We start from the raw sequence: 14,898 nt of genomic DNA, 5'->3' as shown, positions 1-14,898 counted from the left end.
CCTCGCTACAGCCTCCTTTCAGGTAGAGAGCAATAAGGTCTCCCCTCAGCCTCCTCTTCTCCAGGCTAAACAACCCCAGCTCCCTCAGCCGCTCCTCATAAGACTTGTGCTCCAGACCCTTCACCAACTTTGTTGCCCTTCTCTGGCCACGCTCCAGCACCTCGATGCCCTTCTTGGAGTGAGGGGCCCAAAACTGAACACAGCACTCGAGGTGCGGCCTCACCAGTGCCGAGTACAGGGGCACTATCACCTCCCTGGTCCTGCTGGCCACACTCTTCCTGATACAAGCCAGGATGCCATTGGCCTTCTTGGCCACCTGGGCACACTGCTGGCTCATGTTCAGGCAGCTGTCAACCAACACCGCCAGGTCCTTTCCTGCCAGACAGCTCTCCAGCCACTCCTCCCCCAGCCTGTAGCGTTGCATGGGGTTGTTGTGACCCAAGTGCAGGACCCGGCACTGAGCCTTGTTGAACCTCCTACAGTTGGCCCCGGCCCATCGGTCCAGCCTATCCAGGTCCCTCTGTAGGGCCTTCCTGCCCTCCAGCAGATCGACACTTCCACCCAACTTGGTGTCATCTGCAAACTTACTGAGGGTGCACTCGATCCCCTCATCCAGATCATCAATGAAGATGTTGAACAGGACCGGCCCCAGTACTGAGCCCTGGGGAACACCACTCGTGACCGGCCGCCAACTGGATTTGACTCCGTTCACCACCACTCTCTGGGCTCGGCCGTCCAGCCAGTTTTTAACCCAGCGCAGAGTGCACCCATCCAAGCCGTGAGCAGCCAGCTTCTCCAGGAGAATGCTGTGGGAGACAGTGTCAAAGGCCTTACTAAAGTCCAAGTAGACAACATCCACAGCCTTCCCCTCATCCACTAAGCAGGTCACCTTGTCACAGAAGGACTTCTACCAGAAGTACGTTCCAGATAGGACTGAATGACAAAGCAGAATTAGATCCCATAAGAATCCCCTCTCAAAAGTATCTCTGGTTGCAAAGTAAATTATTTACTGTAAATCACTGATGATTCAGAGTCACCTTGATGGTCTCTCTGACAGACTCCCTTAACAGAACTAGATAAGTCCCAAAAGACAAAACAAAACAAAACAAAACAAAAAAAACCCCATAGAAATACAAAAAAAAGTCTCAGAGGCTGTATGAAGCAGCCTAATTAACACCTAAGTAGCTAGAACAAGTATAAAACGCAAAACACAACAAAAACCACCACGGCAGATGTGTTGATAAAAATAGACGAAGGCTATCGCCTTCTCTGAAAAACTCAAGAGGAGATCTGAGCCAATGATAGACATCTTTGGGGTACCAGCTACCAAATAGAAAGGTAGTATAAGACAAAAAAACCCAACAGACTGCTGTGGAGCACAAAGATGGCTTTGGAAAAGGTTCTGACAGAACAAGAGGCATGGTCACAGGGATTAGAGAGATTCTGAAGGGGCCGGAGAGACCAAAGAAGTCTCGAGGATGCAGTGAGCTCAAAAGGGAGTTGAACAAAGGACGGGTGTCCTCAGGGATCAGGGACTGAACAGAGGTGCACCGAACAGGTGAGAGGACAGAAAGACCGACCGGGGTAACAGAAGTGGACTCGGGAAGGGTTCAGAGGGGAAAAGAGGTGTGCAAAGTGCCCTGCCGAGCTAAAACAGGGCTCTAGGGCGTAGGGGATGTCTCACAAGAGCTCGGCAATGGGAGCGGAGGAGTCCCGAGGGGGGCTACGAAACCAAAGAAGCCTCAGAGACAACAATGAGGAACTCTGGGGGGGGTTCAACAAAGTACAGATGTCGTCAGGGAGCCGGGGGCTGAATGAAGGCATCCTAAATGGCAAAGAGTAAGATAAGAGCGCTCTGAAGTGCACAAAGAAAAAAAAAAAAGAAATGGAGCTAAAATGCTACAAGAGTGCTGTGGAGTACAAGAAAGGACTCAGAAGGCATCGTTACAGAGAGTAGAGGAATTATGAGGGGGCAGGGTAAGGAAAAAGGGCTTGGAGACACAGTGAGAGCCTTGGAGTCTCAGGAGAACATCTAGACAAACTACAGATTACTAAGTGAGAGAGGAACCGAATGGAGACACCCTCGATGGCAGAGAGACAAAAGAGCGCTGCATAGCAAAGAAAGACGGGAGGCTCCGACTGAACGAGAGCGATGGAAAGGGAGATGCAGTGCTACAAGGTGCCGTAGAGAACGAGGAAGGTCTCGGGAGGCATCGTGACTGTGAGGAGAGGGGTGCTGACGGACAAAAGGCGGCTTGGGACGGTGAGGAAGAACTCGGGTGACTGTCTGAGCAGAGTACAGATGGTCTTGGGTGGCCAGGGACTGAACACAGGAATCCTAGATAGCATAGAGGAACAAATGAGTGCTGTACAGCTCAAAGTACCACAAGAATGATGTGGAGGACAAGGAAAGGTCTCTGGAGGCATCGTGAGTGGGAGAAAAAGTGTCCCGAGGGAGCCAGAGAAGCAGAAAAAGGAGTGGGGACACGACGATTAAATCCAGAGGGGATCTGAATTGAGTAAACGTGTCGTCAGACAGCCAGGGAATGAACAGAGGCACGGCTAGAGGGAAGAGAGGACAGAATAACTGGGCTGGTCACAGATATGGACTCAGGAAGTCTTCTGAGGGAACAAGAGGGGTGCGAGGTCCACTACAAAGCTAAAGGCGTGCTAAGGGCAACCTCAAAGGCATAGACATCGCGACACCATTAGAGGGGCCCTGAATAAGCCAAAGAGACCAAGGAAGGCTCAGGGACACAAGGAGGGGATCTGAACAGGCTACAGATGTCCTCGGGAGGCCGGGGACGAAATGGAGGCACCCTAGATGGCAGACAGGATGATAAGAGTGCTCTGAGGCAGAAACAAAGCCAAGGACAGGTTTCTGAGAGAACAAGAGAGGATCAAAGTCCACTACAGAGCTAAAACAGGGCTGCGGTACACAAAGAAGGTCTCGGGAGGCAGGGTGACTAGTAGCAGAGGAGTTGTGAAAGGCTCAGAGGGATGAGAGAGATTGAAGGGGAGGTGAAGTGCTACCAAAATGCTGTGGAGCACAAGGAAGGTCTCAGGAGGCATCCTAGATGGCATACAGAAGAAAAAGAATGCTCTTTTTTGGGAACAGAGATCTTAGGAGAGGTGCGATTGCAACAAACGAACAGGATAAAAACAGACAAGGAAAGAAAAATTAAAAGCAATGGGGTAGAGGACAGACAGGAAACAATTAAGCAACAGGGAGAGACATCTTGATAAAAGTAGATATAAAATGAAAGTTTGTAAAGTGACAGGATACAAGAAACGGGAAAAAATTAAAAAATAGGGACAGAAAACAAGATAAAAGTACACCTAGAAACAATATTTTAAAACCAAAATTATGAGAGTAAAAAACTGAAAAATAGGGACAGTGAACTAGAAGCAGCCATAGAAAGAAAATTTAAAAAGCAATGCAGTCCATGACAGGAAAAAATTAAAAAATAGAGATAGGAACTGAATAAAAGTAGACATAGAAAGAACATTTTAAAAGAGACACGAGTAAGGAAATAAAAGGAAAAAAAATAAAAGTAAGGACAGCAAACTAAAATGGAGACACAGAAAGTAAATTTAAAAAACAACAGGACACACGACAGACAAGAAAGAATTAAAAAGTAGGGATGGGAGCCTGATAAAGGCAGACACAGAAGGAAAATTTAAAAAGTGACAGCACTAAGAAAAGACAAGAAACAATTAAAAAATAAAGCCAGCGAACGGGATGAAAGTAGAGATAGAAAGGACGTTAAAAAAAAGGACTAAGAAAATAAAGGGAAAAAAGATGAAAAATAAGGACAGTGAAACAGACAAGAACAAAATTTAAAAATACAGACAGTGAACTGGATAAAAGGAGATATATAAAATATTAAAAGTGGCTAGCACTGCCAGCCCTGTCCCCTGCCCCAGCACCATCAGCACCTGCACGAAGCCCCAGAGACTCTGGAATGCAGCAGGGCCCCGCTCGGGCACCAGTAAAGCCTGGGAAAAGATCTGGGGTTTATTGGTTTGTTATACTTGCAGCTTGGTTTGGACTTTTTTCTGCAGTTTTGGAGGACTGCCGGCCCATAGAGTGCGACTTCCGGAGGACTGACGGGCACTTCCGGTCCGCTGGAGGACTGCCGGCCCATAGAGTGCGACTTCCGGAGGACTGACGGGCACTTCCGGTCCGCTGGAGGACTGCCGGCCCATAGAGTGCGACTTCCAGAGGACTGACGGGCACTTCCGGCATCCGGGCCGCCCTGGAGCGCGGTAAGAGCCCGTACCGGAGCGCTGATGGCCGCTCCCGGTGCCAGGCGGGGTGGCCGGTGCTGCGGGAAGGTGGCGGTGTCCATCCGTTGCCGAGAAGCCTCTCCGGGTGGCGGGGAGACCGCCGGAGCCCCGGCGGTGCCGGTTCACCCTCGGGCCGCGGCTCCCTAGGGGCCGGGGCCGGGCCGGCCTCCGCGAGGGCGTTTCTCCGCGGTTCGGGGCCTCCCCGGCGGCTCCTTCGGTAGCGGCCGCTGCTGCCGCGGCGGGTCCCTCTCGCCGCGCCTGGTTCTGCCCCCGGGCCGTTTCGCCGCGGGCCCGGGGTCGGGGCGGTGCTCGGCGGGTGTTGCGCGGGCGGGCCGGGGCGGGGGGAAGGCGTCAGGTCGCGTACGGCAGCTACAGTCGCCGTTTAAGCGACACCGCTGATGGCGGGCGCGGAGAGTCCGTGCTGGTGACGGCTCCGAGCGGCGCGGGCTGCCGGCAGCGCCGGGTGGGAGAGGGCGAGCGTCCCCGGGCGCGGCGGTTCCCTTGGGTAACGTCGTGTTCGCCAGCGGCCTGCCGCTGCCGCCGGCTGCGGTGAGCGAGCCACCCGCGCCCGGGGAGGCTCCCGGTTCTCTGCAGCCGCAGGAAAAGGGACAAGGAGACAAAGCGCCTGAAACCGGAGGCTGAGGCGGAAGGAAAGGTTAATTACTCTTCTAAATCGTGATTTCGTATTACAAGTTAGAAACGCAATTTGGAATGCTGTAATTGCCGTCGTTACAAGACGATATCATTACGGGAGGTTGCTGCTAATTAGTATTCTGTTTCTGCTTTGCATCTGGAAAATTTTATGATGATGATACTGCTTGGGCATCGTTAATGCATAAATTTAACGTTGCTGTTATTAAATAAGTAAGAGGCATTAACGATCCCCAGTTAGTGTTCTGGATGTTTTTTTAAGTTCAATTTAACTGTGTACTAATCAAATTTAATTTGCACTGGTTTTACTTTTATTTTAGTTCTACTTGGAAGTAATTAATACCTCTGGTTTGGGGGGGTGTCCCCAAAGATGGCTATGTTTAAATTCAGGCAGTCGTGAAACTTTGTTAGTTTTCTGATTCTGTTTTAAATCTAAATCTTCTAATGTTGTTAGTTCTGTTTGAGAATCGTTGCTGCCTGTGAATTTTCTTAATACCTACATTGAAATATGGCTATTATTTAATGACTGATTTTTATTTCTCTTTATTGAAAAAAAATCTAAAGCTTTGATTACTATTTGGGTTCTAAGCAGGAGAACTTACTAAGCCTCTGAACATACTTACAGCTGTGTTATAATTTAAGTATTAAACACTCCTGATTAGCTTTCCAATTTTATTTTCATTTTAAATTCTAAAACTTTGTTATTTTGTTTCTGATTGGGAGTCATTAGTGCCTGCGATTCATTTCATAACAGCTATATTTAGATTGAGCTATTAATTACTCTCAACTCCTTTTCTATCTTTATTGCTTAAAAAAGGATTGCTAATTTCTTTTTAATTACAGTACAGATTAGGAATAATTACCACCTGGTTTGTTAAGGAATAGCTACAGTTAAATTTAGTCATGGCTTATCCCTAAATTATTTATTTATTTTAATTAATTATTTGTGTTCTAACGTTTTAATTGACACTTTACTGCTAAGTGGGATTAACTAGCACCTGTGCGGGGGGGTTTAATACTAAGTAGAGTTGTTTCTGCACAGATATTAATCCCAATTAGTGCACTATTGTTTACATTTTGCTGCTTGTAATTTTGTAATAGGAATTGGGAGTAATTACTGTCTGTGAAGTTCTGCATAATAGCTACAGTCTAGGCGTTATTTACTCATAAGGTCTGTTCTAGTTACTGTTACTTAAGTTTTTATTCTAGATGTTTTCAAGTAAATAATAAGTGGTAAAAATTAAAATAACAGAAACCAGGGACGCTGGAAATCCCAGGAAAAACAACGGGAGCACCTCGGTGTGACCAGAGGTTGGACAAGCGCTTCGGTACAGCTCGGTTGCTCCGGGATTTCGCACTTCAGTTCCACCAGCCCTTTTTTTTGGGAACCCTAAATTCCTGGGGGAGCGAACGTGTGTGCAGCAGCTACACCGCAGCATCAGACCGCCGGCTGCACCACCGCTGCCGGCCGCACCCGACCATCGCTGCCGCACCGACAGGAGCCCGAGTGCCTGCCACCCCCTCGGCCAGCAGCGCACCTGACGGAACCCAGGACGCGGCTGAGACGAAGGCGAGCAGCGGCGAGGACGGACACGTCACAGCAGGTACGATGTGTAACGCTGAGACGCTGTGCCAGGTCGCACGCGCACAGCACAGAGAATTTTATTCTGCGCGAGACACGCAGCCGTCCTTAGCGTCTTCACAGCTCTCTCTTCATAACACCGTCACCTCTGCCATTGGGATTCCCAGGCGGAAAACAAGCAAGCTCTGCGCCTCGCGGTGCGCCCTCGCCTTCCACACCTGCACGCAAGATTAGCCGCCCGCCCGCCAGGTGACACCAGCAGCCACAAAGCCCCTTGAATGATTTTACAGTCCCAGAGTCGTGCAAACCAGTTACACTTCACAGCCCGTCCTTCCTCTGCCCTGGGCACCCGCTTCGCCTCCACACACCCTTCCACAGCCAGACCCGCAGCCATCTCCCCACAGTCCATCACCGCGTTACGTACGGCGGAGCGGCTGGGACCAGGGAAAAAGAAAAACGGCGGGGGGGAAACAAAACACCTCCCCTGGATGAGGATGTGCAGCAGCGCACCTCCTGCTCTGACTTGGGTTTGCAGCACGCCGAGCACCAAACCGAGGAACGGACTGCTGCTGGGGACCACGCCACCGCTCCTTTGCTGCAGCTTTGTACGTCGCGCTAACAGCCTGACCAGGTCGGTAACTAAACCTAATTTTACTGGGTGAAACACAAACGTTTCTTGAAATAGAGATAAATAACTTAAGATTTTATGAAATTACCTGGGAAAGTAGTTGGTTAAATGTAGTACCAGCATTACCAGCAGAAATTACGTGCTTTAGTTTTCTGTCTGAAAAAGAAAACGTGGTGCTGTCGCTGTTTGTGTCCATCAAGACTACGTCTGCTGAACTGGTACCAGCACTGCCTTTGGACAGGATGAGCTGCCAGAGCAGGATTAGATCCTGTAAGAATCCTTCTCTGAAATATCCCCAGCTGCAGAGTGAATTATTCACTGTAAGTCACCAACAGCAGCTCCCAGTCACCCAGACTCTGAGAAGGTTTCTCCAGCCAACTCCCCTAACAGATATAAATGGGTCCTAAAGGACGGAAAATAAGATTAGAGCTGAAACAAAAAAGAAAAAAAACGCATCAGTAACTGTTCTGAGCACTGTAACTCGCACCCGAGCGGCTGGAACAGCAATAAAGGGCAAAGCACAATGCCTTGGGAGAAGTGTTGAGGGGCCAGAGGGGCCCTGGGGGGCTTGGGGCAGAGTACGGCTGGCCTCGGGGGATCCTGGCTGGCGGCAAGCAGCAGCGGGTGCTCCGGGGTCAGCGAGGCTGCAGGAAGGGCTCTAGGGGAGCTGGAGGGGGGGCGAAGTGGGCTGCTGAGCCAAAAGGGTCCTTGGAGGGGCATGGGGAGGAGAGGGGGCGGTCCGGGGGGGGGCACACCTGCCCTGCAGAGAGCCCCAGACCCTCTGGGGTGCTGGCAGCCCCTTGCCGCTGGTGCTGGGATGGAGACGGGGGGCAGCCGTGGTCCTGCGGGACGAGGGGGGGGGCAAGGTGCTGGGGCAGGATGGGGTGAGGGGGCATGGGCGGCGGGATGCTTCTGGAATGCCGCCTCCTGGGACACTGGGTCTGGCCACCCCTGCTGCCCCCAGCGTCCCCTCCCCAGCCCCGCCATTTGCTCCAGCCCCTTCCTGCGCCACCCACCCGGGGGTCCTGGGGGGGTCCCTGCTCCCACGGACAGTGGCAGGACCCTCGGTGGGTCGGGGTGGGCAGGGACACCCATGTCACGCTGGGACAGCGGGACCGCGATGGATGGGGAGGCCCCCCCGCGTGCTTCGTTGTCGCCCCATGTCCCTCCGTGGAGAGGCGCCGAGGCCAGGGGTCCTCGGGCTGCCCTGAGCCTCCCACAGGTGGGGTGGGGTTTCTGTGCATGCAGACCCTTCCTCCCCCTGCCCTGCGCAGCCTCAGGCAGGTTTTAGGGGTGAAGCACCATTTCCGCAAGCCCCTGTTGCCTGCCAGCCCCCTCTCTGTGCTCCAGGCTGTCGGCCCCTGTTGTGGCCCAGGCGGAAACGGCAGCGAGAGCCACCGGGGGACGCAGCCTCTGCTGGGCCCTGCCTTGGGGGTCTGCACTGCCACCAGACCCCGAGCCCCGAAGCCGCTCGTCCCAGGCAAGCCCACCCCTCCCAATTCCTCTTCTCTTCTCCCCAGGGGACAGAGGGCTCCCGGCCCTGCATGGACCCAGGCACCCACGGCCCCGAGGCAGGAGCAAGCCGGGGAGACGCCGGGGCAGGTACTGGGATGGGACAGGGCTGGGCTTAGCACGGGGCTCGGTGCTCGTCCCCGTGGGCTGGGAGCAGAGGGTGGAGGGCTCAGCACCCAAGCCCGGGACGGGGCTGCTGCTGGCTGCATCGGCACCCCTTCCCCATCTCGTCCCTGCCCTCCCAAGCACCGTCTCCCCGGCAGGCAATGAGCAGGAGGAGAGCCTGGAGACGGGGGGCACGTCGCTGAGCGGAGCAGGAGGGGACGCGTCCCCCAGGCAGGAGACCGAGCAGGAGCGTGGCGGCGGTGCTGGGGCGGCGCAGTCGCGCCCCAATACCTGCGAGGCGTGCGGGAAGAGCTTCAGCCTGCGCTCCAACCTGCTGACCCACCGCCGCAGCCACCTGGGCGAGCGGCCCTACGCCTGCCCCGAGTGCGGCCGCTGCTTCGGGCAGAGCTCCCACCTCCTCACCCACCAGCGGCTGCACACCGGCGAGCGGCCCTACCGCTGCCGTGACTGCGGCCGCAGCTTCAACGTCAACTCGGACCTGGTGAAGCACCGGCGGACACACACGGGCGAGCGGCCCTACCCCTGCCCCGAGTGCGGGCGCCGCTTCGGCAGCAGCTCCAACCTCACGCGGCACCAGCGGCTGCACACGGGCGAGCGGCCCTACCGCTGCCCCGACTGCAGCGAGAGCTTCCGGGACTGCCCCTCGCTCACCATCCACCGGCGCGCCCACACCGGCGAGCGGCCCTACCCCTGCCTGGCGTGCGGCAAGGCCTTCGCTGACAGCTCGCTGCTGGCCAAGCACCAGCGCACGCACCGTGCCGAGAAGTCCTTCGCCTGCCCCGACTGCGGCAAGAGCTTTTCCACCAGCTCCTACCTGCTGCGGCACCGGCGCACCCACCTGCCCGAAAAGCCCTACCGCTGCGGGGAGTGCGGCCGGGGCTACAGCCAGTTCGCCCACCTCACCACCCACCAGCGGGTGCACACCGGCGAGCGGCCCTACATCTGCCCCGAGTGCCACAAGAGCTTCACCACCAGTTCGGCGCTCACCAAGCACAAGCGGGTCCACACTGGCGAGCGGCCCTACGTATGCCCCGACTGCGGCAAGAGCTTCACCCAGAGCTCCAACGTCATCACCCACTGGCGCCTGCAGCACGGCAAGTCCCTCTGACAGCCCCGGCTGTGCTGCCCCTTCCCTGGCGACGAGGTCCCCTCCCCGAGGTTTCTCTGTGTGGTACTTGGCAATAAAATCTGCCATCCTGCAGCAGAGGCCACCGGCGCAGCTGGGACAGGGCGGTGGGGGGCGGATCGGGGCGAAACATCGCCCCAGATGCTCCCTTCAGCACTGGGGGTCCCTGGGGGCCTTGTCAAACCCCAGTTCGCTCCTGAGCCCTCCCTGCCGAGCGGTGGCCATCCTGGACAGCTCCTAGCCCAGAAGCTTCTGTGAGCAAGCTGCTCCTGTCCTGCTTCACAGGTGGGAAAAATGAGGTGGGGGAAAGCAAAGGAATTTGGTGTTTTTCACCTAAAAAGGTGGATGCAGAGGCTGGGGCACAACACTGGTCTGAGTTGGGTATCGGAGGCATCTTGCGGCTCACCACTGACCCTCACAGCTCCCACTATGTCTTTTTGAGGCTGAACTGGGGCCCTGGAGCTTCACTGTGCATCTCGGGGCAGGGGGGGCGAGCCAGGGGAGAGGGGGGGAAGCTGCAGGGCCAGCTCAGCGATGGGGGTCCCCTGGGTCCTGCCGGGAATGCAGTGAGCACCCACAGCTCTCCTAGAGCCTGGCACAGCCCTCTGCCACACAGAGGATGGGAGATGATGGGTGTGAACTCGAGGACGGGTCTCCGCTGCCTACAAGCAGCTTTTCCCCAAGGACAGCGAAGCAGGTTGCCCCGGGGGGGCCGTGCTCTCCCCATCCGTGGAGCTTGCCCAGACCGTGCTGGATCAAGTCCCGGGGAAGCAGAGCTGGCCCTGCCGGCAGCGGGCAGGACCTCAACTGGAGGAGGGTCGGTCGGACGCCGAGGTCTCTCCCCAGATCTCTTCTGAGCCTGTTACTGTAGGGCCCCGCCGTTCCCCGGGCTGTTGTTGGCAGGTGTGAGGGTGCGGGGAGGATTTGTCCCCCTTTGCCTACCCCTTGCTGTCACCCCACTGGCAGCCGACCCTGCGGAGCCAGGATGGCCCTGGGCACGGGGCTGGGATGAGGGTGGGGATGGGGACAGGACAGGGGCTGGGGGTGCAGGTGAGAAGGGAATGGGACCGGAAGGGGATGGGGACAGGAATGAGGATGGGGATGCAGAAGGGGATGTGGATGAGGACAGGGATGGGGATGGAGGTGGGACAGGGATGGGGATGCAGGGGGGACAGGGATGGGGATGCAGGTGGGACAGGGATGGGGATGCAGGTGGGACGGGGATGGGGATGCAGGTGGGACGGGGATGGGGGTGCAGGGGGGACGGGGATGGGGATGCAGGTGGGATGGGGATGGGGACAGGGATGGGGATGGAGGTGGGACAGGGATGGGGACGGGGATGGGGATGCAGGTGGGACAGGGATGGGGATGCAAGTGGGACAGGGATGGGGACAGGGATGGGGATGCAGCGGGGACAGGGATGGGGATGCAAGTGGGACAGGGATGGGGATGGCGGTGGGACAGGGATGAGGATGGGGATGCAGGGGGGACAGGGATGGGGACAGGGATGGGGATGCAGGTGGGACGGGGCCGGGCGCGGGGGGGGGGGGGGGGCAGCCCGGGGCCGCCGCTGCCGCCCCCCCGCACCCGAGGGCCCCGCCGCGGGGGAGGGCAGCGCCGCCGCTCCTCGGCCCCGCTCCCCCCGCGCCTCCCCGGTCACGGCGGCGGAGGCTGAACTTCCTGGGTCACCGGCGGCTCCTCCATCCGGGAGCCCGGGCGGAGCAGCCGCGGGGCCGGCGGCGGCGCTTCCCCGAGCGGCTCCGAGCGGGGCGGCCCCGGCCCCGCAGCCCCCGGAGCATCGCCGCCGCCCGCAGGTACCGGCGTGCGGGGGTCCCTCTGCGGAGCCGGGGAGGGGCTGCGGCGCCGGCGGGTGCCCCCGCTGCGGCCGGCTCGGCGGGGAGGCCGCGGTGGGGAGATGCTCGGGTGCCCGCATCCCCAGCCGAGGGCGGGGGGGCCCTGCTAGCGGCCCCCCGCGTCTGCCGGAGAAGCCACCCGAGCCCGGGTAGTGGGGGCCGCGGCAAGAGCAGGGGCCGCGGCTGCTCTGTGCCCGCACCGGGGGTGCGCCTGAACCCCCTTTCCCTCTCTTGCAGGTGCTGCTGGGCTTCGAAGCGGCGTCGGCGTCATGCAGGAGAGCTATGAGTCCCTGATCCTGCTGGGTAAGGCTGGCGTCCTCGCCCGCTGCCCGCGGCGTGCCGCCGCCTGCCCGGCCACATGCCGGGCTTCGCCATCAAAAAATAATCCGCTGCCAAAAAAGACGCATTCTGCGGGCGCGGCAAGAACAAAAGCTGTCCTTATCATGCATCGGCGCAGCCGGCACCGCGGGGTTGGGCACCTGCCTTCGGCATCGCGAGCCCTTTCAGCGCGACACGGCGCGTGCTTTATAGCTGGCGGGCGCAGGATGAAAATCAAGTGCGATTTTTGTGGGAGTTAGGGTTTTTTAAGGCGTTGGGTGCAGAGAAAGGTGGTGCTGGGATGGCACATCCCTCCTTGGAAGGTGGGAGATGCCAGAAGCAAGGTTACCTGCCAAGCGGCCACAGTCCGCTGGCTGGAAATGCCTTTTATTGCCTTTCTCTCCCAGCTGCTCGCCTGAACACAAAATGCCGTATTTTCTTTAAAAAGTACACATACATAGTGTTTAATAAACCCCACGTAACAAACTCTGTGTCTTCTTTCCTCCTTTTTCCGGAGCAGACTTCCCAATTCCTAAGCCCAACGTCATCTCCCGGCTGGAGCTGGAGGAAGAGCTGGGGGTGCCAGACCCGAACGACTCCAAGGAATGGGAGATCCTCAGGGTGGCCCCTGCAGGTGAGCCAGGACCCCACCCTGAACAGGCCAGAGGTTTTACCGACGGCCCCGTGGCAGTCCCTGCTCCTCCGTCTCGGGGAGCATCCCAAGCTGGCAGCTATCCGGGGCTCTGCGTGGAGCTGCCAGGCTGGGGCCAGGAAGCGCTTTCTTGCCCTCTGTTCTGGGATCGGCCTTTGGCAGCTCTCCGCCCAAATTCTTCCTTTTTCCCCTTGGCGCCGGGGATCACTCCTGTTGGCATTGTCTCTCTCTGCCCCAGCAGATGACGGGACGGGGAGCGAGAACGAGGAGGAGGCTCCCGAGCCGGACGGCCCTGAGCTGGCAGAGCTGGACGTCATCCTGTCCCGGGGCACTGAGGAGGGCGTCCCCCAGAGCCCTGTGCTCGGGGACGCCTGCCAGAGCCACTGCGGCCCCCCCTGGGACCCCCAGAGCCCCCCCGAGGAGCGGCCAGCACGGCCCCCCTACAGCAGGGTGGCAGTGGGAAGCCGAGGGGGGCGGCGGGCACGGCGGGGGGATGCACCAAAAACCTGTGGGCAGTGTGAGAAGACCTTCTCCCGGCGGTCGGAGCTGCTGATCCACCAGCGGCTGCACACAGGGGAGAAGCCCTACAAGTGCCTGGACTGCGGGAAGAGCTTCACCCGCAGCTCAAATCGCAATGCCCACCAGCGAATCCACAGCGGGGACAGGCCCTACAAGTGCCCCGACTGCGGGAAGAGCTTCGGCCAGAGCTCGGACCTGGCGAAGCACCAGCGGCTGCACGCCGGCGAGCGGCCCTACGCCTGCGCAAAGTGTGGGAAGAGCTTCAGCTGGAGCTCAGACCTCGTCGTCCACCAGCGCATCCACACCGGCGAGCGGCCCTACAAGTGCCCCCAGTGCGGGAAGAGCTTCAACCGCAGCTCCAACCTCAACACACACCAGCGGACCCACCTGGGCGAGCGGCCCTACAAGTGCGCCGACTGCGGCAAGAGCTTCAGCTACAGCTCGGCCTTCCTCAAGCACCAGCGCACCCACACCGGGGAGAAGCCCTACCAGTGCGCCGGCTGCGGGAAGAGCTTCTTCGAGAGCTCGGCCCTGATCCGCCACCAGCGCATCCACACCGGGGAGACCCCCTACCAGTGCCCCCACTGCGGGAAGAGCTTCAAGCAGAGCTCGTCCCTCATCACCCACCTGCGCACCCACACCGGGGAGAAGCCCTACAAGTGCGGCGACTGCGGCAAGAGCTTCATCGTCAGCTCGGCCCTCATCAGGCACCAGCGGATCCACCTGGGATAGCCGCCCGCCGCTGCTCCTCCTCCGGGTGTCCAGTCCCGCTGCTTTCAGGGCGCTGAGACCGGCAGAACTGGGGGCGGCTCGGGGGTCCCGGGGGCTTCCAGCCGCGGTGGGGGAGCAGGAGCCTTGCCGAGCCACGCCGGCTCGAGCAGCCGAGACCCGTCCTGAGCCTGAGCAGGCACTGGTGGGAGAGGAGCCGTGGTGGGGATGGACTCGAGGGGACGTTTCGCTTCTCCCTTGCGGGACGGGGATGTGGCACCGGCACCAGCTGCCCGTGGGGACTCCTTGACCCTGTCCCGGCCGGAGCTGTGGGAAGCCCGTGCCGGGCAGGCGGCCGTGGTTCGCTCCCTGCCGCGGGGCCGAGGGCTCGGGGCGGCCCGAGCCGCCTTTGCGCCACGCTGTGTCCGTGTTGTGGCCGTTGTGTAGATGGGGCCGAGCCTTTTACCTGCCTGTGTTTCGCCCTGGGGTTGGGGGGGGAAAGGGGAGAGGAGAGGGGGGGACCCCAAAGCGCAGCCGCGCGGCTCACGGCTGCCTTCTCCCTGCATGAGCACGCGGGGTCCTGTAACTCGTTTATTTGGCCGCAGCCCTCCGCAGATGGGGCTGTCGGAGCAGCTCCGCCGACGCCGCTGGCAAGGTAACTTTGGCGCGCCATCGCTCTCCGTTCCCGGCCTGCCATAGTAAAGCGTTGTTGTTTGCCGGCCGCGGGCTGCGCACGCCTGTGTTTCCCCCAGGGCCGGGCCGGGGGCTGCAGGCGCTGTCGCTGCCGAAGCGCGGGGGTCCCCTCGTGCCCCCCGGGACTCTCTTGCCCGGGCGCGGAGTGGCGCGGCGGGGGGCGAGGGCGCCTTGAGGCGGGGGTCTCGGGCCGCCGCGGGGCCCCCAGCCCAGGGTTCGGGTCTCTGGGCCGCTCCGAGG

General features: G+C 58.9%; 2 protein-coding genes across 8 annotated transcripts in view; one reads left to right on the top strand and one right to left on the bottom strand.

Annotated features, from left to right (window-relative positions):
- The window catches only part of LOC309601082 (uncharacterized protein), a gene marked incomplete at its 5' end in the record, with an annotated part of 23,368 nt that extends 19,016 nt beyond the window's left edge, over nucleotides 1-4,352 (bottom strand). The window contains 2 exons of the mRNA XM_082333914.1: nucleotides 589-806; nucleotides 3,940-4,352. Of these exons, the coding sequence (XP_082190040.1) occupies nucleotides 589-806; nucleotides 3,940-4,352 (631 nt within the window). The remainder of the gene's footprint in view (nucleotides 1-588; nucleotides 807-3,939) is intronic.
- Nucleotides 4,188-14,898, top strand: LOC309601093 (uncharacterized protein). 7 transcript variants are annotated; one of them, XM_082333941.1, is made up of 8 exons: nucleotides 4,188-4,269; nucleotides 4,815-4,945; nucleotides 6,194-6,545; nucleotides 7,059-7,154; nucleotides 8,672-8,753; nucleotides 12,006-12,071; nucleotides 12,607-12,720; nucleotides 12,977-14,898. In XM_082333941.1, the coding sequence occupies exons 5-8, from the start codon at nucleotides 8,696-8,698 to the stop codon at nucleotides 13,987-13,989; spliced, it is 1,251 nt and encodes a 416-aa protein (XP_082190067.1). In that variant the 5' UTR covers nucleotides 4,188-4,269; nucleotides 4,815-4,945; nucleotides 6,194-6,545; nucleotides 7,059-7,154; nucleotides 8,672-8,695; the 3' UTR covers nucleotides 13,990-14,898. The 7 variants fall into 7 exon arrangements, with proteins under 7 accessions (XP_082190067.1, XP_082190066.1, XP_082190065.1 ...); XM_082333940.1 differs by having other exon boundaries at nucleotides 6,691-7,154; XM_082333939.1 differs by having other exon boundaries at nucleotides 6,636-7,154.

The sequence above is a fragment of the Platalea leucorodia genome (genome assembly GCF_965183815.1).
Source record: "Platalea leucorodia genome assembly, chromosome: 28".
Lineage (NCBI taxonomy): Eukaryota > Metazoa > Chordata > Aves > Pelecaniformes > Threskiornithidae > Platalea > Platalea leucorodia.
The sequence above is the reverse complement of the archived record's forward strand: the minus strand, read 5'-3'. Positions and strand labels throughout refer to the sequence as shown.